Source organism: Mixophyes fleayi, chromosome 2, assembly GCF_038048845.1.
Source record: "Mixophyes fleayi isolate aMixFle1 chromosome 2, aMixFle1.hap1, whole genome shotgun sequence".
NCBI lineage: Eukaryota > Metazoa > Chordata > Amphibia > Anura > Limnodynastidae > Mixophyes > Mixophyes fleayi.
This window is the reverse complement of record NC_134403.1, coordinates 234,739,998-234,767,152: the sequence shown is the minus strand read 5'-3', so window position 1 is coordinate 234,767,152 and position 27,155 is coordinate 234,739,998. Positions and strand designations below refer to the sequence as shown.

Below are 27,155 nucleotides of genomic sequence, written 5' to 3'. Positions count from 1 at the left end.
AAACTAGTGTGTCCAATGCTATCGCTGGCAATGAGTGCTTAACAAGTGAAGATTTAAATTAGGGATGAGCGCACTCGGATTTATGAAATCCGAGCCCACCCGAACGTTGCGGATCCGAGTCGGATCCGAGACAGATCCGGGTATTGGCGCCAAATTCAAAAGTGAAACTGAGGCTCTGACTCATAATCCCGTTGTCGGATCTCGCGATACTCGGATCCTATAAATTCCCCGCTAGTCGCCGCCATCTTCACTCGGGCATTGATCAGGGTAGAGGGAGGGTGTGTTAGGTGGTCCTCTGTGCTGTTTAGTTCTGTGCTGTTTAGTTCTGTGCTGTTTAGTTCTGTGCTGTTTAGTTCTGTGCTGTGCTGTGCTGTGCTGTGCTGTGCTGTGCTGTGTTCTGCAGTATCAGTCCAGTGGTGCTGTGTGCTGTGCTCTGTCCTTCTGAGGTCAGTGGTGCTGCTGGGTCCTGTGCTGTGTCCTGTTCAGTCCAGTGGTTCTGTGTCCTGTGCTCTGTGCTTCTAAGGGCATAGTTATTTCCCCAATATTCCCCTGTGTTTAAAAAAATAAAAAAAAGTTTTTTTTAAAAATACCAAAAACTACTTTAATTTTTTTTAATTACCACAAAATTTGCACAACCAATCCTGCAGTATAAGCCCATTGGTACTGCAATATTACCAAGTTCACACATTCAGCAGTAAAAGTCCAGTGGTACTGCAATATTACAAAGTTTACACATTCTGCAGTATCAGTCCAGTGGTGCTGTGTCCTGTGCTCTGTCCTGCTGAGTTCCGTAGTGCTGCTGGGTCCTGTGCCGTGTCCTGTTCAGTCCAGTGGTGCTGTGTCCTGTGCTCTGTGCTTCTAAGGGCATAGTTATTTCCCCATTATTCCCAAGTTTTTAAAAAATAAAAAAAAAGTAAAAAAAAATAAAAAATTTAAAAAAAAATATATATATATAATAATTATAACCAAATTTGCAAAACCAATCCAGCAGTATAAGTCCATTGGTACTGCAATATTACCAAGTTCACACATTCTGCAGTATCAGTCCAGTGGTGCTGTGTCCTGTGCTCTGTCCTGCTGAGTTCCGTAGTGCTGCTGGGTCCTGTGCCGTGTCCTGTTCAGTCCAGTGGTGCTGTGTCCTGTGCTCTGTGCTTCTAAGGGCATAGTTATTTCCCCACTATTCCCAAGTTTTTTTAAAATAATAAAAAAGTAAAAAAAAATAAAAAATTTAAAAAAAAAAAAATATATAATAATTATAACCAAATTTGCAAAACCAATCCAGCAGTATAAGTCCATTGGTACTGCAATATTACCAAGTTCACACATTCTGCAGTATCTTGTGCTACATATAATGGAGACCAAAAATTTGGAGGATAAAGTAGGGAAAGATCAAGACCCACTTCCTCCTAATGCTGAAGCTGCTGCCACTAGTCATGACATAGACGATGAAATGCCATCAACGTCGTCTTCCAAGCCCGATGCCCAATCTCGTAGTACCGGGCATGTAAAATCCAAAAAGCCCAAGTTAAGAAAAAGTAGCAAAAAGAGAAACTTTAAATCATCTGAGGAGAAACGTAAAGTTGCCAATATGCCATTTACGACACGGAGTGGCAAGGAACGGCTTAGGCCCTGGCCCGTGTTCATGACTAGGGGTTCAGCTTCACCCACGGATCTTAGCCCTCCTCCTCCTCCCCCCCCCTACAAAAAATTGAAGAGAGTTATGCTGTCAGCAACAAAACAGCAAACAACTCTGCCTTCTAAAGAGAAATTATCACAAATCCCCAAGGCGAGTCCAAGGGTGTTGGTGGTTGTCAAGCCTGACCTTCCCATCACTGTACGGGAAGAGGTGGCTCGGGAGGAGGCTATTGATGATGTAGCTGGCGCTGTGGAGGAACTTGATGATGAGGATGGTGATGTGGTTATTGTAAATGAGGCACCAGGGGGGGAAACAGCTGATGTCCATGGGATGAAAAAGCCCATCGTCATGCCTGGTCAGAAGACCAAAAAATGCACCTCTTCGGTCTGGAGTTATTTTTATCCAAATCCAGACAACCAATGTATGGCCATATGTAGCTTATGTAAAGCTCAAATAAGCAGGGGTAAGGATCTTGCCCACCTAGGAACATCCTCCCTTATACGTCACCTGAATAACCTTCATAGTTCAGTGGTTAGTTCAGGAACTGGGGCTAGGACCCTCATCGGTACAGGGACACCTAAATCCTGTGGTCCAGTTGGATACACACCAGCAACACCCTCCTCGTCAACTTCCTCCACAATCTCCATCAGATTCAGTCCTGCAGCCCAAGTCAGCAGCCAGACTGAGTCCTCCTCAATACGGGATTCATCCGAGGAATCCTGCAGCGGTACGCCTACTACTGCCACTGCTGCTGTTGCTGCTGTTAGTCGGTCATCTTCCCAGAGGGGAAGTCGTAAGACCGCTAAGTCTTTCACAAAACAATTGACCGTCCAACAGTCGTTTGCCATGACCACAAAATACGATAGTAGTCACCCTATTGCAAAGCGTATAACTGCGGCTGTAACTGCAATGTTGGTGTTAGACGTGCGCCCGGTGTCCGCCATCAGTGGAGTGGGATTTAGAGGGTTGATGGAGGTATTGTGTCCCCGGTACCAAATCCCCTCGAGATTCCACTTCACTAGGCAGGCGATACCAAAAATGTACAGAGAAGTACGATCCAGTGTCCTCAGTGCTCTTAAAAATGTGGTTGTACCCACTGTCCACTTAACCACGGACATGTGGACAAGTGGTTCTGGGCAAACGAAGGACTATATGACTGTGACAGCCCACTGGGTAGATGCATCCACTTCCGCAGCAACAGCAACAGCTGCATCAGTAGCAGCATCTACAAAATGGCTGCTCATGCAAAGGCAGGCAACATTGTGCATTACAGGCTTTAATAAGAGGCACAACGCTGACAACATATTAGAGAAAATGAGGGAAATTATCTCCCAGTGGCTTACCCCACTTAGACTCTCATGGGGATTTGTGGTGTCAGACAATGCCAGTAACATTGTGCGGGCATTAAATATGGGCAATTTCCAGCACGTCCCATGTTTTGCCCACACCATTAATTTGGTGGTGCAGCATTACCTCAAGAGTGACAGGGGTGTGCAGGAGATGCTTGCGGTGGCGCGCAAAATTGCTGGACACTTTCGGCATTCAGCCAGTGCCTACCGCAGACTAGAGGCACATCAAAAAAGCATGAACCTGCCCTGCCATCACCTCAAACAAGAGGTTGTGACGCGCTGGAACTCCACCCTCTATATGCTGCAGAGGATGGAGGAGCAGCAAAAGGCCATTCAGGCCTACACAGCCACCTATGACATAGGCAAAGGAGTGGGGATGCGCCTCAGTCAAGCGCAGTGGAGACTGATTTCCGTGTTGTGCAAGGTTCTGCAGCCATTTGAACTTGCCACACGAGAAGTCAGTTCCGACACTGCCAGCTTGAGTCAGGTCATTCCCCTGATCAGGCTGTTGCAGAAGCAGCTGGAGAAAGTGAGGGAGGAGCTGGTAAGCCATTGCGATTACACCAAGCATGTAGCTCTTGTGGATGTAGCCCTTCGTACGCTTTGCCAGGATCTGAGGGTGGTCACTCTTTTAAAGTCAGAGGAATACATTCTGGCCACCGTGCTCGATCCTCGGTTTAAAGCGTATGTTGTGTCTCTGTTTCCGGCGGACACAAGTCTACAGCGGTGCAAAGACCTGCTGGTCAGGAGATTGTCCTCTGAAGAGGACCGTGACATGCCAACAGCTCCACCCTCATTTTCTTCCACATCTATGGCTGCGAGGAAAAAGCTCAGTTTTCCCAAAAGAGGCACTGGCGGGGATGCTGATAACATCTGGTCCGGACTGAAGGACCTGCCAACCATTGCAGACATGTCTACTCTCGCTGCATTGGATGCTGTCACAATAGAAAAAATTGTGGATGATTACTTTGCTGACACCATCCAAGTAGACATGTCAGACAGTCCATATTGTTACTGGCAGGAAAAAAAGGCAGTTTGGAAGCCCCTGTACAAACTGGCTCTATTTTACCTGAGTTGTCCCCCCTCCAGTGTGTACTCGGAAAGAGTTTTTAGTGCAGCGGGGAACCTGGTCAGTGAGCGGCGAAGGAGGTTGCTTCCTCACAACGTTGAAAAAATTATGTTTATAAAAATGAATAATCAATTCCTCAATGAAGTACAGCACTGCCCTCCAGATACTACAGAGGGACCTGTGGTTGTGGAGTCCAGCGGGGACGAATTGATAATGTGTGATGAGGAGGAAGTACACACTGTAGGGGGAGAGGAATCAGAGGTTGAGGATGAGGACGACATCTTGCCTCAGTAGAGCCTGTTTAGTCTGTACAGGGAGAGATGAATAGCTTTTTTGGTGTGGGGGCCCAAACAAACCAATCATTTCAGCCAAAGTTGTTTGGTAGGCCCTGTCGCTGAAATGATTGGTTTGTTAAAGTGTGCATGTCCTATTTAAACAACATAAGGGTGGGTGTGAGGGCCCAAGGACAATTCCATCTTGGACCTTTTTTTTTTGCATTATATGACCAATCAACAGTCGTTTGCCATGTTCAAAAAGTAAAACCAAATTTAAAAAAATACAAGAAATTAAACCAAAAGTAAAATGTCGTGTCATAATTTAAAACAAGAGGTATTGACGTGCTATAAAACTACTGTATTGTTGTTTATATTTTATAAACACTACACTTGAAAGCTTGAGTCTTTCAATAAAAAAGTAACTGTCCATTGCACGAATATTTGCAACAGGGACAATTTTAGGGTTAAGAAAGTCAACTAATAACACTTCGACGCTGTCTGTCTTTATAAACACTACACTTGGAAGTTGGAGGAGGTATTGTGGCCCCGGCACCAAATTTACTACCGGGGCCACTCCACTGTGCAGTCCATATTTAGGTGTATCAGATATTAAACAACGGTGACAGTTGATGCCCAATTTTTTAATTATATTGTGGCCTCGGTACCAAATTGTGTACCGGGGCCACCACACTACGCAGTCCAGATACTTGTTTGGTGGAATTCAGACCAGTTGAGGGTTTTATTATTATATTGTGTGGACCACTCTATCTATACCACACTACAACTCTATACCACTCTATTTCATACTTTAATTCTATTTCATACTTTAATTCTATTTCATACTTTAATTCTATTTCATACTTTAATTCTATTTCATACTTTAATTCTATTTCATACTTTAATTCTATTACTAATTACCATAAAGAGGAACAAAATAAACCGATTTTACCAAAAGTATAATATGACTTAGACTTACAAACACTACACTTGAAAGATCGTGCCTTTAAATGAAAAAGTCAGTCTTCATTGCACGACTATGTGCAACAGGGACAGTTTTTTGGGTTTACAAAGTCAAACAATAACACTTTGACCCTGTCTGTCTGGGATCTCAATGACGAATTGTCTGTACCATGTTTGGAGGAGGTATTGTGGCCCCGGTATCAAATTGGGTACCGGGGCCACCCCACTATGCAGTCCAGATACTTGTTTGGTGGAATTCTGACACGTGGAGGGTTTTATTATTATTATATTGTGTGGACCACTCTATCTATACCACACTACAACTCTATACCACTCTATTTCATACTTTAATTCTATTTCATACTTTAATTCTATTTCATACTTTAATTCTATTTCATACTTTAATTCTATTACTAATTACCATAAAGAGGAACAAAATAAACCAATTTTACCAAAAGTATAATATGACTTAGACTTACAAACACTACACTTGAAAGATCGTGCCTTTAAATGAAAAAGTCAGTCTTCATTGCACGACTATGTGCAACAGGGACAGTTTTTTGGGTTTACAAAGTCAAACAATAACACTTTGACCCTGTCTGTCTGGGATCTCAATGACGAATTGTCTGTACCATGTTTGGAGGAGGTATTGTGGCCCCGGTATCAAATTGGGTACCGGGGCCACCCCACTATGCAGTCCAGATACTTGTTTGGTGGAATTCTGACACGTGGAGGGTTTTTTAATTATATTGTGGCCTCGGTACCAAATTGTGTACCGGGGCCACCACACTACGCAGTCAAGATAGATAGATGCGTATCATAGATAAAGTACATTCAGTGGTGTGGGGCAAATTGAAAAATATTCAAAATGCACTGACATTATCAAAAACAAGAGGTTGTCACACGCTAAAACTCCAACATGTATATGATGGAGAGGATGGAGGAGCAGCCGTATGTGTAGTGTAATGCAGATCTGTTGAAGGTTTTTTATATATTTTATTGTGGTGCCCAGTGCCCACTCCTCTACGCAGTCCAGGTACATTTATTGGTGCGATTCATAAAAGTTCAGGGTTTTTAAGATATTGTGGTGACCCACTCCTCTACGCAGTCCAGGTACATTTATTGGTGCGATTCATAAAAGTTCTGGGTTTTTAAGATATTGTGGTGACCCACTCCTCTACGCAGTCCAGGTACATTTATTGGTGCGATTCATAAAAGTTCAGGGTTTTTAAGATATTGTGGTGACCCACTCCTCTACGCAGTCCAGGTACATTTATTGGTGCGATTCATAAAAGTTCAGGGTTTTTAAGATATTGTGGTGACCCACTCCTCTACGCAGTCCAGGTACATTTATTGGTGCGAATCATAAAAGTTCAGGGTTTTTAATATATATTGTGGTGACCCACTCCTCTACGCAGTCCAGGTACAATTATTGGTGCGAATCATAAAAGTTCAGGGTTTTTAATATATTGTGGTGACCCACTCCTCTACGCAGTCCAGGTACATTTATTGGTGCGATTCATAAAAGTTCAGGGTTTTTAAGATATTGTGGTGACCCACTCCTCTACGCAGTCCAGGTACATTTATTTGTGCGATTCATAAAAGTTCAGGGTTTTTAAGATATTGTGGTGACCCACTCCTCTACGCAGTCCAGGTACATTTATTGGTGCGAATCATAAAAGTTCAGGGTTTTTAATATATATTGTGGTGACCCACTCCTCTACGCAGTCCAGGTACAATTATTGGTGCGAATCATAAAAGTTCAGGGTTTTTAATATATTGTGGTGACCCACTCCTCTACGCAGTCCAGGTACATTTATTGGTGCGATTCATAAAAGTTCGGGGTTTTTAAGATATTGTGGTGACCCACTCCTCTACGCAGTCCAGGTACATTTATTGGTGCGAATCATAAAAGTTCAGGGTTTTTAATATATATTGTGGTGACCCACTCCTCTACGCAGTCCAGGTACATTTATTGGTGCGAATCATAAAAGTTCAGGGTTTTTAATATATATTGTGGTGACCCACTCCTCTACGCAGTCCAGAAAGATACCTTGTTGCAACGTTTTGGACTAATAACTATATTGTGAGGTGTTCAGAATACACTGTAAATTAGTGGAAATGCTTGTTATTGAATGTTATTGAGGTTAATAATAGCCTAGGAGTGAAAATAAGCCCAAAAACTTGATTTTTAAACTTTTTATGTTTTTTTCCAAAAAAATCCGAATCCAAAACCTTAAATCCGAACCGAGACCTTTCGTCAAGTGTTTTGCGAGACAAATCCGAACCTCAAAAATAACGAAAATCCGGATCCAAAACACAAAACACGAGACCTCAAAAGTCGCCGGTGCACATCCCTAATTTAAATATCATCCACAGATATCACTTTGTGTTCAGTCCGCTGTTCCAGCGAATCCTCAGTTGCTGTTCAGTGCTACTCTCATCCACAGATATCACTTCCTTGTGTTCAGTTCCCTGTTCCAGTGATTCCCCAGTTTCTGTTCAGTGCTATCTCCTTCTCAAGTCTGTTCACCTCTCTGTGGTTTTCTCGCTCCTGTGTTCTCCATACAGGTCTCGTCTAATGCTCTCCCTGAGGGCCGCAGCCTGTGGGGCAGTGACTGCAAAGCCCATACCTCCTTGCGGGGGTTCTTGGTGAAGACAACCAGTCCTGTTAAACTCCGTGCCTCTGGGTAGAGTAGTGCCAAGTTAGACAGACATAGGGATCCTATATTTCAGTTTCGGATCGTGACATGTGCCACCTGTAACACGTGTAAACCTATTTTCTTCTTTCTGTGTCATTATTCATTGTTTCTCTATGTATGGATTGTCCTGTGATTAAAAGCCACTGCTAGAAAGTTATTGGTCCATGTTGCCACCAACCCTTGCTCTATTATCTCGCTCAGATGGGGCATGGATGAGGCCTGAGCCATCATGCATCCCAACCATATTTCACCATGGCAAGCCTGGGCACTTTGTATCTACCAACACACACACATACACACACAAACACACACACACACACACACACACACACACACACACACACACATATTACAGAGCTCTTTGTGGCTGATATTAGAAATTTATTATCTCACCCTCAGTTTTTATCTTCAAAGCCGTCCTCACAAGTGAAAATAAAGTAGCATTGAATGTCACAGTACCATCACTATTCAAAGGCATATTCATACTGACCAATCTCTACAAAATAAAAATAAGAGTTATATATATATATATATATATATATATATTCTAAATAGATATATGGGTATAACATCAAGGCTAAAAATGAATATAACAATATTACTTGTGTACATTTACATTATAGATATTGGTTTCTAATACTGGTATGATTTTAAATGTTGCATGTGTTTCTCCCCATTCAAAATTTACAACTCTTTGCTTGAAGAGAATTATAAATGCAAACATATAGTTTTGACAATGTTTCAGCCATTTACACATATGCTGAAGTACTGCGTATCAATATACAGTGTATGCTTGCAATACAGGATATATGTGTAGAAAACATTGGAACTTTGGAAAGCTGGAGACTAGTGCTGTGAGAAATTCAGACATGGTTAGATAAGGCACATGATTTGAAAGGGAAGGCAAGGATGTTTATGGCTTTAGACCAAGCATGGTCATATAGGCACAATGTAGTAGAGAGCAATGGTATTATTGGTGAAAATGTAGAGACCCGGGGGTAAATGTATCATACCCCGGTTTTTGCAACTCGCGGGAGATCGGCGTCTTCGCAGCTTAAATTTAAAGCGGCGCTGCCTTGTAAAGGGAAACTTCCCTTTACAAGGCAGCGCCGCTTTAAATTTAAGCCGCGAAGACGCCGATCTCCCGCGAGTTGCAAAAACCAGGGTATCATACATTTACCCCCCAATATCTGCTGTAAGCTGAAAATGGAAGAAGGAAATTAGAGTAGGATATATAAATATGTTTTTGGTTCCCTGTGCATGTACAATAAATGTGAGCATGACAATGAAGTTTTGAGGTTTTCTAAAGAGGGTATATCAATTTAATTTCCAATTACTTCATGTAGAGCGCATTAAAAAAAAATCCTAATTGATCATTTAAATAAGCAATTACAATTATGGTAGCTTTAAAATCAGGATACAAAAAAGCTATGTAATATCAAAACCATACAATCACATTTAGGATTTATCCATAATGTTCCCTCATTCTTTCAAAGTCAAGATTTTTTTACTTACCTTACATGCCACCCGATGGGGGCAAAATTTTCCAAAACCTAGAGGAGGCTGAATTCTTCGCAGAAGAGTAACAACATCTAAATGTTTGATTCTCCCCCTGTGTAGAGGAACAGAATCAAATCAGTGCTTTGAAGTTATGATATTCCCCGTTTACTATTAATATGTAGCTGTTAAAATTATATTATATAACCTGGGTATCCCTGCACAAGCAGGTTATTTTCCAAAGTTTTGCTTGAAGGTGATATAAAAGTGACAATAATTTGGTCGCCAGACAATCTCTATCACAAACTGAACTCTGTTATTTAAACAACTTTTTCCCTCCAGCACATTACTAGATTTCAAAGAAATAAAAAAAATTATGTACAGCTCCTTACTCTCTCCAACACGGTTCTTAAATAGACAATATGCATATGGTTGCAAGTATATTTCCTTATTCGTCCTGCACTCAAACTATTATTGGTGTCACAGTATATATATACTAGGTTCTCCTGGTCACAATAGTTCCACTACTATTCACAGTTCAGCCTGTCTGTTTCCAGTATACAAATGCAGGATTGACAGTGTAGCTTATCTCCAACATACTCTGACACTTTCTCTGTGTTTCTCTCAGCTTAAGCTCTGACACTCTATCAGTGTACTCGGCAGCCTGGTCTGCACGGGTAAAATCCATTGCGCTGTAACACTCTTCTATAGTGTTCTCTTTGCACCTCCTGGGTTTCCTACAACTGCCTCTCTTTGCTACAACCCTCTCTCTAGGGTCTCTTTTCTTATATCCCTTTGTGTATGCACATTGTCTCTTGCACAGGGCCTGATCAACCACTAGGCTGACCAGGCTGCAGCCTAGGGCGCTGGGTCCCGGGGGGCGCGGCACTGTGGGTATTTTTTATTTATTTCTTTAATTTTTTTTTTTTTACATTTTTTTTTTCTTCATTCATATTTTTTTGCAGGGTGGGGGAGGGGGGGGGGGGGTCGCCGCGGGGGGGGGGGGGGGCTCGACGATCAAAAGCATTGGTGGTTAGCAACACACAGCCAATCGCCAGGCTGCCTGTTGCAGCAGACAGGAAGCAGGACGTCTTCACTTCCTATCTGCTGATCTGAGGAGAGGAGCGACGCTGGCACAACTACAGGTAAGTGAAGGGGGGAACTGCCCTGCATATCTATAGGGAGGGGGGGGGGGAACTGCCCTGCATATCTATAGGGAGGGGGGGGGGTGAACTGCCCTGCATATTTATAGGGAGGGGGGGGGAACTGCCCTTCATATCTATAGGGGGGGGGAAACTGCCCTTCATATCTATAAGGAGGGGGGGGAACTGCCCTGCATATCTATAGGGAGGGGGGGGGGAAACTGCCCTGCATATCTATAGGGAGGGGGGGAACTGCCCTGCATATCTATAGGGAGGGGGAGAACTGCCCTGCATATCTATAGGGAGGGGGAACTGCCCTGCATATCTATAGGGAGGGGGGGGGGGAACTGCCCTGCATATCTATAGGGAGGGGGGGGAACTGCCCTGCATATCTATAGGGAGGGGGAGAACTGCCCTGCATATCTATAGGGAGGGGGAACTGCCCTGCATATCTATAGGAAGGGGGGGTAACTACCCTGCATATCTATAGGAGGGGGGGGGGGACTACCCTCCATATCTATAGGGAGGGAGAGGGGGGACTGTCATGCATATGTATAGGGAGGGAGAGGGGGACTGTCATACAAATCTATAGGGTGGGAGGGGGGGGGGCTGCCATGAAAATCTATAGGGAGGTAGAGAGGTTGATATGTATGAAGGAGGGCAGAGGAGGGGGGCTGATATATGTGACTGGGGGAGTTTTGATGTGACGGGGGGGGGGATAGCTAGCTAGCAGAGTGGAGGTAAGGAAAATAGCTGCAAGGGGGATGGATGCAGGGTGGGAGGTAAAGAAAATGTCTGCAGCAGGGGTTAAGGAAAATGGCTGTGGGGGGGGGTTTGTGGTTAAGGAAAATGGCTGCAGGGGGTATTTAAAAAATAGAGCAGCTTTGGGGGGCAGAATCTCATGATTGTGTGGTGGTCACATGGGTGGTCTCAGCAATCACTAGAATACTAAATATTAGTGAGATGGGGCTGGTAGAGGTTTGTATTTGATTGACAACAAATATTCAGATATTGCTTATATATGCCTGTCCAATGGGATACTTTTAGCTGGCCATAATGGAGTGTTTTGTTTTAACTAAAGGGCCTAATCATTCAGGGTTTGCATTATAATACATTTTTGCATTTTCAAAAAAGGACGCCAACTTTCCGGAAGCCAGCGAGAGGATAACAAAGTTGCAAGAGAGAAGAGCAAGGACAGGTAAGAGACAATGGCACAATCTGTCTAAATTTGAATGCTGGAGAATACACCTGAACATTCATATTCAGGAGTGTTCCTATACACCTAAATATTCGGAGGGGGGGGGGGGGGGGGGACGCTGCGGCCGTATTAGCCTAGGGCGGCCAGAACCCTTAATCAGGCCCTGCTCTTGCAGCAAATTCCCTTTTCTCTCCAGGGGTCTCTTCTCTGTGGACTCTTCCCCTATTCAGGGCACACATTACTTTCCCTTGCTGCAGCCACCGTGCTCACATTCCCAGGCAATGTCAAGATACCCGACTGTCACAGCACTTCTTTGTCTCTGCTCTCCCTCTGTTGCTTACATTCTCCTCCTTCTTTCCCGCACTTTTTCACAGCCCCTCCTTCTTCTCAGTCTCTAGCAGGCTTGTGTGGATCATCAGCACAGCAACCAACCTGTGTCCCTGCTCTTTTCACAAACACCTAACTTACCCCCCCTACCCCCAGTGACCCCTGCTTACAGTAACCAGGGTGCATGGTTCACTATAACGCCACAAGGGGGCGTTACACCATACTTTCCTACTTCCAGTAGGTGACGTCCGGGAGAGGGGCGTGGCTAGAGGATGGAGGGGGCGGAGCGCCTTGAATTGCGTCATTTGGCCCCGCCCCCTCAAGTAAAATGTCGAATTTTTTTGCAGGGGGGCGGGGCCAAAATGTCGTGATTCCCAGTGAATCGCGTCATTTTAGCAAGGGAATTTCGGGATGCGGGAGAAATGCCAGCTCTCCCGGGAGTCCGGAAGACTGACCCGAATTTCGGGAGTCTCCCGGACTTTGCGGGTGAGTTGGCAAGTATGCATTACACTTGTGTAGTAGTGCTCAATACAGTGACTATACGCAAAGGGACTAGCTGAGAGGGTGCAGTACTAATTAACGATACTGACTACCCCGACAGTGACAACAGCGACATTGGAAATCCGAAGACTCATACCCTGACATAACAGAAACAGCGACTTACCATTAGACAGATGGACTAATTTCATGACCCAATCTGTTGCTGACTGTTGTAAATGACGTCATATGAAAACGCAACAGATCTTAAAGTGGCAATGCACGGACCCAGCTTTTAACGATAAGGCTAACCCTAACCCCTAAAATACTACTTACATGAGATTAATGTCAGACGGGTCAGTGCATTGTCGCTTTAAGATTAGAGCGTTTTGAAGTGACGACATTTAGTACAGTCGAGAACAGATCGGATCATGAAATTAGTCCATCTGTCTAATGGTAGGTCACTGTTTATGTCATGTCTGGGTATGCGTTTTTCGGATTTCCAATGTCGTTGTAGTCACTGTCGGGGTAGTCGCAGTCAGAAAAGTGACTACCACCGTGCTGAGAATGTCTCTGTAAAAGACATAACCACTAATTAGCAGCAAATTAACATACACTTGCCCCCAAAGGAGTCGCAGCTCAAGGAACCATCGGAAGTTGCTTGTGAATCAATCGGAAACTTATACACACTACATGATCGTTAGGTGGACTGGTCGGTGTGACAGGATGGACTGCCTATGCCATCCTGTCTGTTGTTGCTGGGAACCGGCTGGGCTTACTTTGCCACCGTCCCCTTTCGTTATTCTGAATATGCCTCTCCTGCCGCAGTGGGAGGGGCCTACTGCCACCACTGAGCTCCTTCTATGGCACTCAGAGCCATGTTCCTTCTGGGTAACTGATGCTGCTAGCGTATCTAGTTGCTGGTGTACCTGGGCTGGTACTCCTGACCTCTCACTATAGATCAGTGTTGCTGTGGATGGATCCCCCCCTGGCCTATCACACTGACTGGGTCTGCATGGGTAGCAGACAGAGCGGTGGTACTGGAAAGCTTGGGTCCACACCTCAGAACAGCCGGAGAACGGATTAGATTTGGGGTCTAATCTGCAGATCACAGGAATACAGCAATATTGAAGATGTTTTCAAGCAGGTCTTGAAGCATCTGTTTATTTGCTCTCACACTGGTGGAAGTTACCAGTGTGATCAGGTTAGATGAAAATCAGAAGAATACATTACATGCTCAAACAGCTCATCTTTTATACAGTTCAGACACAGGCTATTTTTAGCATCAGGATGTACTCTATTTCCACAAACATCGATTTACATGCATTGGAAAGCTAGCCATATTTACACTTATATGTGAAATTCTAGAAACGCTGTGATGTCCTGCATCTGGTTTTTAGATGCAGAGAATCCAGGAGCTAGTCTTAATTAAAAGTTTCTACCTTCAATGTTGGACCTTCACACATCAAAAGATATAATTAACATGGGGCCTTTCATCAGACCATTCGGAATACATATTCACACAGAACAACAAAAACCAAAAACAAGCCAGTTTCCCACATCACAATACACAAAAGCCTTTGTAAACAAAGGCTCATTGTATCAGATATATAAATCAGAAATAGGCATATCCTATAGCAAGGTTAAACAAGAGACAAATTTCTTCCCCTGGTCTCAGAAATTAAAGATTTCCCTATATCAAAACATACACAATATTAAAAATAAGCGCATTGGCAATTTATATAAATCAGCGGCCTGCGCTATTTCCTTTAAATAAATTCATACCAAAAGTTATTTATCAGTGATTCAGTCACAGTCGGAAAATATTAAGCAGTATGACCAACCAAATGAGCCGACAATTGACACTTTGGAACGACTTTCGACCATCGTATCACTCTACACACTAACCCGACTTCCGACTGAATGGTCTGATTTGCCCGATTATTGGACAAAAATGCTCCAGTGTGTACCCAGCCAAACTGATGTTCCCCTGCCTACAGCAAGATCGGCTCATTAAGAGGTAGTCAGTAAATCACTCCCTGTCACATTTAGGATTTCTAATATATTTAGACGACAGGCAGTAATCTATGTGTGCTTCAATCATATGCTGAACCAATGTTCCCCTACTCACAATGAGATCAGCTCATCAGGAGGTAGTCAGCATATCACTCCGTTACACTTGGTAGTTTAAATATTTTTAGATGACAGGCAACAAGCTGTGTGCACTAAGTTCATATATTGAACTAATGTTCTTCTGTCCACAGTGAGATCGGCTCTGTCAGGGGAAGACAGCTAATCACTTCCTGTTATATTTAAGAGTTTAGATGATGTAGACTCCTCACATTGTAGCTGAAAGATAATGAGTTATATGTGCAGATTCTATTCGGCAAAATAATGCTTTGCAGTTTACAAATCACTCTCTATTATATTTAAGAGTCCAGGGGGTAAATGTATCAAGCTGAGAGTTTTCCGGCGGGTTTGAAAAACCAATCAGATTCTAGCTATCATTTATTTAGTACATTCTACAAAATGACAGCTAGAATCTGATTGGTTGCTATAGGCAACATCTCCACTTTTCAATCTTGCCGAAAAACTCTCAGCTTGCTACATTTAACCCCTGATGATAAAGACTCCATATATATTTGGTACAAATACAAATAAGTACTAGTAAGTAGAGATGGGCGGACTCGGTTGCCCGAGAACCGAACCCACCCGAACGTTGCTTATCCGAGTACCGAGCCGAGCAGGCTCGGTACTCTCCCGCCTGCTCGGATTCCAAGTCGAGGCCGAACATCATCGTGACGTCGTCGGATCTCGGGGCTCGGTTCTTGCAATACTTGAAAATAATAAATACCTGCCTCCACAGCAATTCATCGCCACTTGACAGAGGGAGAGAGCAGGGTGTAGTCACAGGCTGATTAGAGCAGGGACAGAGAATACAATTCTGATAACAATTTTGATTACAATTCTGATAACAATTGATAGAGAAGAGAGGAGGATAGAGGAGTCTTTTTTTTTTTCAATATTTGGCACTACAAGTACTTTGGGGTGTCCCCCATTCTTTTGCATTAATATTTCTGGCTGTCAAAAGTACTATCTGTCAGCAGACTTAAAATATAGTATTTAGCACTCCCAAGTGCTTTTGGGGTGTCCCCCATTCTTTTGCATTAATATTTCTGGCTGTCAAAAGTCATATTTGTCAGCAGTATCTAAAACAATTTGTAGCACTACAAGTGCTTTGGGCTCAGAATGGATTCAAAGCAGTCCACATATGAGCAGAATGAGCAACCAGGTTCTGTCACCAGTCCTGATGGTAGTGTTCCCAGTACGTCATCTGGGCAAGGCGATGTCAAACTACACAGTGTTTTGAAATCAGTCCAAAAAACACACACCAAAATTTTTTTTACTGTGTTGAAGCGAAAAAGAAGTGTAACTGAGGAAAAGTTAAGAGCCGATAAAAAAAAAATTGCCAACATGCCATTCTACACACGCAGTGGCAAAGAGAGAATGAGGCCTTCACCTTTCTCTATTAGTGGCAGATCCAAAAATGTTACCGAGCCTACAAGTGGTGCACAACTACTGTTAGGCGTCAAAGCCGAGCTGCAAGATAACAGTAAGGCATTAGAGGATAATGTTTGCTCTGAATCACAAATGACACCCATCCCTGTGGAGAGTCCATCCAACAGTGGTATGTCTAATCATGAGCATTCTGATAATGTACCCATAAAGAAGGGCCCTTTCAGCAGTTCTGCTGATGTGTGCCTGAACAGCCCGAGCGTAGCCGGTGATACACAAATTGAGGATGCCACTTTGGAAATAGAAGAGGAGAGGGGGAGATTTGTGTAGGCGACGAGGGCACTAATGATGATGTTGATGATTATGATGTAGACAGATACCAAATTGCCTCTCTCAATTTCTATTTTTATTCTAGACTCTATAACGGCTGAATAGTTTTCTATTTTACTCCTAGTGGAGAGGGGATCTGATGCAGACAGATACCAAACTGCCTTTGTCCATTTCAATTAATATTGTACAGTCTATAACGGCTGAATTTTTTTGTATTTTCTACAAATGGAGGGGGGCCTAGAGAGACAGAAACCAAACTGCCTTTGTCCATTTCTTTACAAATTTAACTATAAGTGTAGTGTCACGGGCACTAGGAGTCTTTACCCAGGGATCACCAGGTGATAGGCTTACCAGAGCAGTATAGGTGGTAATATGTTACTCTGGTAGCAAGGTGATCACGGAACAGGAAATAGCAGATGATGGAGATGCTCAGGAAAGTCTATGACTAGCAGCACTGGTAATACGGATGTAGTAATACACGAGGAACTGTATGGACAAAGGACAAGTGAAGGTAGTCAGTGGTCTGCGGTAGCAAGTTGTACCACTGCTATAGTGAGGAGGAATGTCCAACAGAAACGAGGAGGTGATGAGAGTCAGCGGTCTGCGGATAGCAAGTTGTACCGCTGTCTGAGTGAAGGAATGGAATCCAAGTGGAGGTATCCGGGGAGTCAGTGGTCTGCGTTAGCAAGTTGTACCACTGCTATGTGAGAGGATACTGGAACAGGTGACACAGGAAACAGGGATCAGTGGTCTGCCTCTAGCAAGTTGTACCACTGAATATATATGTGAGGAGGAGCACGGGGAGAGACTGCAATACAGGAGATACACGGGCACCTTAAACTTGATCCACAATAACATGCACAATATATTAATGACTGAACAGCACTGCAATAATAGAAAGTCACTTGAGGTAATCCGGCACACGATAACACAGTCAATGATGGCAATAGACTCAGCGGATAGCAAACTCCAGAGGAGAACCAACACAGTCCAGCAAGATATGCAATACACCAGCACAGTCAATGAGAAGTATGCATACCGTGGTTCAGAAGCAGGCTGTCAGACAGGAGTGCAGAGATACCTGAACGGCTGGAGGCCGGCAGGATGCGAAGTCCCTGGATGGGTGAAGCGGTAGTCAAGAAGGTGCAGCGCACAGGTAGGTAGACCAGCAGGGGAACAAATACTCAGGAAGCAGTAGTATGTAGAACTGGACTCCTGGAGGACCCTGAAGAGTAGCGATGGTCTAGATGAGATGAAAGTAGTGAGGCGCAGATCCGATGCAGACTGGCGAGTAGAGACCAGCGGGAACACGGGAAAGCACGGAAAGCGGATCAGCTGTTGTAGGACGAGTAGAACTGAGGAGTAGCAGCAGCAGGACTCTGCAGATACACGGAGGTAGCCGATAGCAACCAGCAGGTGCAGTAACGATGAAACACGGGAGAGCAGAGCTGAGCTGGAACTGTTGAGCACGGAGAGTAGCGGATAGGAATCAGTTGTAGCAGTCTCGAGGAAACACGGGAGAGATGAGATGAGCTGAAGACTGAAGCGCACGGAGGCAGCAGATAGGAATCAGCCAAACAGTCACGATGAAACACAGGCGAGTTGAAGTAGATTGAAGACTGTAGTGCACAGAGGCAGCGGATAGGAATCAGCTAACAGTCACGATGATATATAGCAGAGTTGAAGTGGCTTGAAGACTGTAGTGCACGGAGGCAGCGGATAGGAATCAGCTAACAGTCACGATGATATATAGCAGAGTTGAAGTGGCTTGAAGACTGTAGTGCACGGAGGCAGCGGATAGGAATCAGCTAACAGTCACGATGATACACAGGTGAGTTGAAGTGGTGTGGAAACCACAGGAGTAGAAGTGGTCTGGAAACCACAGGGGTAGAAGTGGTTTGGAAACCACAGGAATCAGCAGCGCTGAATACACGAGGAAACACTGGAACACCTTCAGAGGCTCATGGGGAATGAGACTCCAAGATCAGGCAACGTGGTATTGACCACAGGTGCTTAATATAGGGAGTGTTGCCTGATCTGCCAATTAAGTTAAAGGGACAGGTACTGAAGGGTTTGAAAGGGCTGCGCATGCGCAGACCCTCAGGATGGAGGACGACCACGGTTCCTAAATGTCCGGGAAAAAGCACTCACAGTCCGGTGAGTGACAGTACCCCCCCTTTTAAAGGTGGGCACAGAACGCCTGGAACCGGGCTTGTCCGGATATTTGGAATAAAACTTCTTAAGAAGAGCTGGGGCGTTGAGATCTTCAGCTTTGATCCATGAACGCTCTTCAGGACCAAAGCCCTTCCAATGAACGAGGAAACGGAGAACTCCTCGCGAAATCTTTGCGTCCAATACCTGAGTAATCTCGAAATCTTCCTCCTGATGAACTTGAACTGGCTGAGGTGCTGAAGGAGGAGTCGAGAAACGGTTGTTGATGAGAGGTTTGAGCAAGGACACATGGAAGGCATTGGAAATACGAAGATTCTTAGGAAGTAGAAGTTTAACACAAACTGGATTTATTACTTGAATGATCCTATATGGACCAATAAAACGAGGAGCGAATTTCATAGATGGGACCTTCAAACGAATATTTTTGGTATATAACCAGACACGATCTCCAATTTTTAGTGGTGGAATAGCCCGCCTCTTCTTATCTGCGAAAGACTTATATTTGGTAAATGTCTTCTTTAAACAGGTTTTGACCTGAGACCAGATATTTTTGAAGGTCTGACAAACAGTCTCCACAGCAGGAACTTGGGTGGGAGGGAGGGCAGGAAATTCCGGAAAAGACGGATGGTGACCGTAAACCACAAAGAATGGAGTTTTGGACGATGACTCATGGTACATGTTGTTATGGGCGAATTCAGCCCAAGGAAGCAATTCTACCCAGTTGTCTTGATTGGCTGATGAGAACATCCTTATAAAGGTCTCGAGATCTTGATTGACCCGTTCAGTTTGTCCGTTTGATTGCGGATGGTAAGAAGATGAGAGTGCTAGTCGTATGCCCAAGGTTTTACAAAGGGCCCGCCAGAATCTGGAAACGAACTGTACTCCTCTATCTGACACAATCTCAGACGGACATCCATGGATACGAAAGATTTCTTTAACGAAATGTTCAGCCAGAGTAGACGAGGAAGGCAAACCAGACAAAGGGACAAAATGAGCCATCTTCGAAAATCTGTCTACCACTACCCAAATAGTATTATAATTCTTACTAGGTGGCAGATCAGTAACGAAGTCCATACTAATATGGGTCCAGGGCTTGGACGGAATGGGTAGTGGTTGCAGCAACCCTGCTGGCGTTCTGCGGGAGGATTTAAACTGCGAACACAACTCACAGGAAGCAATAAACTCTTTGACGTCTCTCCTCATCGAGGGCCACCAGTCACTTCGAGAGAGAATCTCAAAGGTCTTGCATTCACCAGCGTGTCCAGAAAAACGAGAAGCATGGAACCACGAAAGGATTTTCCTCCTCAGAGTAGGAGGCACGAGGGTCTTCCCAAATGGTAGCATTTTGGTGGAAGAAGCAGCCAGCGAGATACATTTGGGGTCTAGTATAGAATGGTTGGGGACCTCTTCAACGTCAGAGGACGTCACAAAAGCTCGAGATAGAGCGTCAGCTTTTTTGTTCTTGGCAGCTGGTTTGAAGGTTATAATTAATTCGAAACGGGAAAAGAAAAGAGACCATCTTGCTTGACGAGGATTCAAGCATTGGGCAGACTGTAGATATGACAGGTTCTTATGATCCGTGAAAATCGTCACCGGATGACGAGCTCCTTCCAATAAGTATCTCCACTCCTCTAATGCAACTTTGATAGCCAGGAACTCCTTGTCCCCGATCGTATAATTTTTCTCTGCAGGCAGGAGACCCCGAGAGTAAAAGGCACAAGGATGGAATTTTTGTTGCTCCGAGCGTTGGGAGAGAATGGCTCCTAAGCCCACATTAGAGGCATCTACTTCTAGGAAGAAGGGAAGTGTCACATCAGGCTGTCGAAGAATGGGAGCAGAGGAGAAGGACTCTTTAAGAATTTGAAAGGCTTGAAGGGCCTCAGATGACCATTGCTTAGTATTAGCCCCTTTACGAGTCAGGGCCACAATAGGAGATGCAATGGACGAGAAGTCTTGAATGAAGCGTCTATAGTAATTGGCGAAACCTAAAAAACGCTGGATAGCATGAAGAGTAGTTGGCTGGGGCCAATGTAATACAGCATTCACCTTGTCTGGATCCATCTTCAGGCCAACTCCGGAAACAATATACCCCAAGAATGGAATCTGGGGCAACTCGAATGAACATTTTTCTAATTTGCAGAATAATGAATTTTTCCGGAGTCTAGAGAGGACCTCTGCCACATGTTGGTGATGAGAAGGCAGGTCCTGTGAAAAGATCAATATGTCGTCCAGGTAGACAATGACACATACATATAATAAGTCCCGAAAGATCTCATTAACGAAGCCTTGGAAAACAGCGGGGGCATTGCACAACCCGAAAGGCATTACTAGATATTCATAATGCCCATCTCTGGTGTTGAACGCTGTCTTCCATTCGTCACCGGAACGGATTCTAATTAAATTATAGCCACCACGAAGATCCAACTTGGTAAAGATCCGAGCTCCCTTGATGCGATCAAATAACTCAGTGATCAGCGGAATGGGATACCGATTCTTAATAGTAATGGCGTTGAGTCCACGAAAATCTATGCAGGGGCGTAGTGATCCATCCTACTTTTTTACGAAGAAGAACCCAGCTCCAGCGGGAGAGGTGGAAGGTCGAATAAACCCTCGCTGGAGATTCTCCTGGATGTACTCAGATGTGGCTTGAGTTTCAGGTAACGAAAGTGGATAGACCCGACCCCTGGGAGGAGTCTTGCCAGGTAGAAGATCGATCGGACAATCCCAAGAACGATGAGGAGGAAGACGTTCAGACTGAGCTTTATCAAACACATCGGCAAATGAAGCATACTGAGGAGGGAGTCCCGGTGAGGAAGATGAGATGGAAGATTGCTGTACTTTAAGAGGAATGACTTGAAAAAGACAACGATGATGACATTCAGCTCCCCAAGACGTAACTTGAGGAGTGCGCCAGTCAATCTGGGGAGAATGACACTGAAGCCATGGAAGGCATAAGACAATCGGACTTGTCGTAACTGGAAGAATTAAAAACGAAATTTCTTCATGGTGTAGCACACCAATCTGAAGTGTTACTGGAGACGTACTCTGAGTGATGATACCATTGATGAGACGTGATCCATCTATAGCAGTCACAGTAATCGGTGTTTTCAAAGTAATCACTGGTAGGGACCATTGATTCACTAGGGATTTAGAAATGAAATTTCCTGCTGCTCCAGAATCAATCAATGCCTGTGACTCAAAGGATTTGGTAGCAAAGGAAATCGTAACATCAAAAGCGCAGACTTTTAATTTCATAGAAGATGGAGAGGACTCCAGGGACCCTAACTTCACCTCTCCAGAACTAGTTAGGGCCTGGCATTTCCCGATTTCTTAGGGCAAGAACTGAGCATATGTGTGGAATCAGCACAATAGATACAGAGTCTATTCTTTACTCTTCGTTTCCTCTCTTCTAAAGATAATTTGGAACGTCCTATCTCCATGGGAATCACAGAAGGTGAAGCTGGACGAAATTGAGGGGTTGAACGAAGAGGTGCTTTAACTGAAGTTGTTTTCTCAGATTCTCTTTCACGAAATCTCATGTCTACACGATGGCAAAGAGAGATCAAATCTTCTAGTGACGAAGAAAGCTCTTGGGTAGTCAGTGCATCTTTAATTTTATCGGAGAGCCCCTGCCAGAAGGCGGCAATTAATGCTTCAGTGTTCCACTGAAGTTCAGAGGCTAAGATCCTAAATTGAATGACGTACTGGCCTACTGTATGAGAACCTTGACGTAAACGAAGAATGCTGGAAGCAGCGGAGGTCACACGACCTGGTTCATCGAACACACTTCGAAACATAGAAATGAATTTGGCACTATCTTGTAATACAGGGTCGTTCCTTTCCCACAGAGGGGAGGCCCAAGCCAGAGCTTGTCCAGAAAACAATGAGATAAGATAGGCCACTCTGGAACGGTGGGTAGAAAAATTTTGAGGTTGGAGCTCAAAATGAACTGAGCATTGGTTGAGAAAACCCCTACAAGTTTTGGGGTCTCCATCATACTTTGACGGAGTAGGCAGGTGAAGCGTGGGAGCTGTAGACACCTGGGATGGCACTGGGGAAACGGAGGAAAGCACAGGAACTTCAACATTAGCTGTAACAGTCTGTCCAGATGGTCCTTGGGAGGCTAACGACTGGTAGCATTGAAGTAACAGCTGTTGGCGAGCATCCTGTTGCTCCACACGGGTGACCAGATGCTGCAGCATCTCTTTGGCTGTAGGTTCCGTATCTGGGTCTGTCATGGCCTGATCTTACTGTCACGGGCACTAGGAGTCTTTACCCAGGGATCACCGGGTGATAGGCTTACCAGAGCAGTATAGGTGGTAATATGGTACTCTGGTAGCAGGGTGATCACGGAACAGGAAATAGCAGCAGATGATGGAGATGCTCAGGAAAGTCTATGACTAGCAGCACTGGTAATATGGATGTAGTAATACACGAGGAACTGTATGAACAAAGGACAAGTGAAGGTAGTGAGTGGTCTGCGGTAGCAAGTTGTACCACTGCTATAGTGAGGAGGAATGTCCAACAGAAACGAGGAGGTGATGAGAGTCAGCGGTCTGCGGATAGCAAGTTGTACCGCTGTCTGAGTGAAGGAATGGAATCCAAGTGGAGGTATCCGGGGAGTCAGTGGTCTGCGTTAGCAAGTTGTACCACTGCTATGTGAGAGGATACTGGAACAGGTGACACAGGAAACAGGGATCAGTGGTCTGCCTCTAGCAAGTTGTACCACTGAATATATATGTGAGGAGGAGCACGGGGAGAGACTGCAATACAGGAGATACACGGGCACCTTAAACTTGATCCACAATAACATGCACAATATATTAATGACTGAACAGCACTGCAATAATAGAAAGTCACTTGAGGTAATCCGGCACACGATAACACAGTCAATGATGGCAATAGACTCAGCGGATAGCAAACTCCAGAGGAGAACCAACACAGTCCAGCAAGATATGCAATACACCAGCACAGTCAATGAGAAGTATGCATACCGTGGTTCAGAAGCAGGCTGTCAGACAGGAGTGCAGAGATACCTGAACGGCTGGAGGCCGGCAGGATGCGAAGTCCCTGGATGGGTGAAGCGGTAGTCAAGTAGGTGCAGCGCACAGGTAGGTAGACCAGCAGGGGAACAAATACTCAGGAAGCAGTAGTATGTAGAACTGGACTCCTGGAGGACCCTGAAGAGTAGCGATGGTCTAGATGAGATGAAAGTAGTGAGGCGCAGATCCGATGCAGACTGGCGAGTAGAGACCAGCGGGAACACGGGAAAGCACAGAGAGCGGATCAGCTGTTGTAGGACGAGTAGAACTGAGGAGTAGCAGCAGCAGGACTCTGCAGATACACGAAGGTAGCCGATAGCAACCAGCAGGTGCAGTAACGATGAAACACGGGAGAGCAGAGCTGAGCTGGAACTGTTGAGCACGGAGAGTAGCGGATAGGAATCAGTTGTAGCAGTCTCGAGGAAACACGGGAGAGATGAGATGAGCTGAAGACTGAAGCGCACGGAGGCAGCGGATAGGAATCAGCCAAACAGTCACGATGAAACACAGGCGAGTTGAAGTAGATTGAAGACTGTAGTGCACGGAGGCAGCGGATAGGAGTCAGCTAACAGTCACGATGATATATAGCAGAGTTGAAGTGGCTTGAAGACTGTAGTGCACGGAGGCAGCGGATAGGAATCAGCTAACAGTCACGATGATATATAGCAGAGTTGAAGTGGCTTGAAGACTGTAGTGCACGGAGGCAGCGGATAGGAATCAGCTAACAGTCACGATGATACACAGGTGAGTTGAAGTGGTGTGGAAACCACAGGAGTAGAAGTGGTCTGGAAACCACAGGGGTAGAAGTGGTTTGGAAACCACAGGAATCAGCAGCGCTGAATACACGAGAAAACACTGGAACACCTTCAGAGGCTCATGGGGAATGAGACTCCAAGATCAGGCAACGTGGTATTGACCACAGGTGCTTAATATAGGGAGTGTTGCCTGATCTGCCAATTAAGTTAAAGGGACAGGTACTGAAGGGTTTGAAAGGGCTGCGCATGCGCAGACCCTCAGGATGGAGGACGACCACGGTTCCTAAATGTCCGGGAAGAAGCACTCACAGTCCGGTGAGTGACATGTAGGGTGTAATATACACTCAAAGACGATGGCTGCATTGCCAATATGCATAGATGGAGAGGAAGACAATCTGGTTTGTGTGTAGAATTAATGAAGGCCTACCTACCAGGAATTAAACTGTTTTTTTTGCTAATTTATTAGCTTTACAATTACATTACTTATCCAAGAAACAGGTGGAGCACTAAATTTGGTTAATTTATGCACAAAAACATTGATTTTCCAACAAAATAGCAAAACAAAACCAAACAAAACCAAAACCAAAACACGCAATGGCGGTTTTGCAAAACCAAAACCAAAACCAAAACACGACGGTAATCCAGATCCAAAAACAAAAACAAAAACAAAACCAAAACACAGGGGTCAGTGAGCATCTCTACTAGTAAGTGAATTTGTAACACATAACATTTCTGGCCAGCAATCCAACAGAGGAATTAAGAATAGATACAAATATACAAACAGCACTCATAGAGCTACATTTGTGCTGAGATAATTAGGACTACGAAGGGTTTATTACATAGAGGAAATGTTACTCCTAAAGATAAAGTTTGTATTTAAGATTTAAAATATGCTAATCTACCATTCAGAATACAAAATCCTCAACTAAGTCAGATAGATAATTGAAGCCATTTTAAACACACAATGTTTGTTCACTTGCACAATATTTTTACTTTTATATTTTGCAGGATTTTATTACTACAGTTTTAATAATAACAAATAAAAATTGTGTTTTAAACAATTAAGATGTTTCAGATACAAGAAACTATTCTCATAAGGGAATTTGATTGTGCACCATTTTTTAACTAACTTCTTTTCTTTGCAATACTTAACAATGTCAAGTTAGTGGTTGCACCCCATGGTTAATACAAGAATAATTTTCTAGATATAGAACTATGGATAACCAAACTCCAAATAATTGGTGCAACAATAAACTTCTTTTTTTGTATATCAAATGAACTCCATCTCTATATGTAAAAATCCCTGTGAAATATATTTGGGATACTTCACGCATAGTATGAATTATAAGGATATTGGAAGTCACCGAGTTATTTCTTTCCAATGTTTAACCAAAGGGCCACAGGCTATATAAAGTAAATAATTCTGAGGTGACTACTAATATTATTTTTCACAGTAGTGTGCTGTATTACTTGAAATACATATGTAGTACTTTGTATATTTTGAAATATAAATTAAACATTTTAGAATTCTTTTCATGTTTTGGTAAATATATTTGTCTACTAAAATATTTGCCTCTTTATTTCTGCAGTGCAAAACATTTTGCAACAGGAAGCTTATTGATGGCAGAAGAGCTGGGTTGAGGCTTTGTTAGAGGTCTTCCTTGACCAGTCTAATGTCTGGCAGAGGTATATAAAATGGAGGATCATAGGAGTGAAGCAAATAATCTGTAAATAACCTCCAAACACAGTGTACAAACAAATGTGAAGGTTATTCTCTTTTTCAATCCTCAATATAAATGAGGTATGCCTTAACATGGCCAGTGCTGAGATTGTAGCGCTGTACATCTAACATTTTACAAATAAATAACAATAATAAAGAGTAATTTTTGATAATCAGTTATGTCGGAGGTTGATGAGGGTAGATTTTACAGCTACAACAATACAATTAAATGTTAGAACTGATACGCAAAATACTAGACCTGTTAAACCGAATATGAAAATATGTGAATGAACTTTCACATAAAACTTAAAATGATAAAACCCCAAACTTGGGTGCTGTGATACAAATAGATGTGCGTTCAATTCAAGATTCTAGGGGGTAAATGTATTAATCTGCGGGTTCTTCAACACCTGCGTGTTCAGCCTCTTCCGCAATTAAATTTCAAGCGGCGCTGCATTGTAAAGGGTTAACTTCCCTTTACAATGCAGCGCCGCTTGAAATTTAATCGCGGAAGAGGCTGAACACGCGGGTTTTGAAGAACCCGCAAATTGATACATTTACCCCCAGATGGTAGTTCCAGGATGAGGGAGTCCCTTCTCACATTTGAACACTTACGATACAAAGGTGTCCAAAGTGGCCTACCTCATCTCTTTGTTTTCCGGGCAGGCTCTCGCATGGGCCTCCCCTCTGTGGGAAAGAAATGACCCTTTATTGCAGGATAGTGCCATGTTTATTTCTACGTTTCAAAGTATTTTTGACGAACCTGGTCGTGTTATCTCTGCAGCTTCCAGTAGCCTCCGACTACGCCAAGGATCTCGGACTGTAGTTCAGTATGTCATTCAATTTCGGATACTTGCCTCTGAACTTCAGTGGAACACTGAGGCATTGATCGCCGCCTTCTGGCAGGGGCTTTCCGATAAAATTAAAGACGCACTGACCTCTCAAGAATTACCCTCCTCCTTGGATGATTTGATTTCCCTTTGCCATC

The 27,155-nt window shown here is 44.0% G+C and overlaps 1 protein-coding gene across 1 annotated transcript in view; it reads right to left on the bottom strand.

The window, feature by feature from the left end:
• The window catches only part of CACNA1S (calcium voltage-gated channel subunit alpha1 S), a 451,977-nt gene that overhangs the window by 35,707 nt on the left and 389,115 nt on the right, over nucleotides 1–27,155 (bottom strand). The window contains exons 35-36 of the mRNA XM_075195636.1: nucleotides 9,507–9,603; nucleotides 8,385–8,487 (exon numbers count right to left, since the gene is read on the bottom strand). Of these exons, the coding sequence (XP_075051737.1) occupies nucleotides 8,385–8,487; nucleotides 9,507–9,603 (200 nt within the window). The remainder of the gene's footprint in view (nucleotides 1–8,384; nucleotides 8,488–9,506; nucleotides 9,604–27,155) is intronic.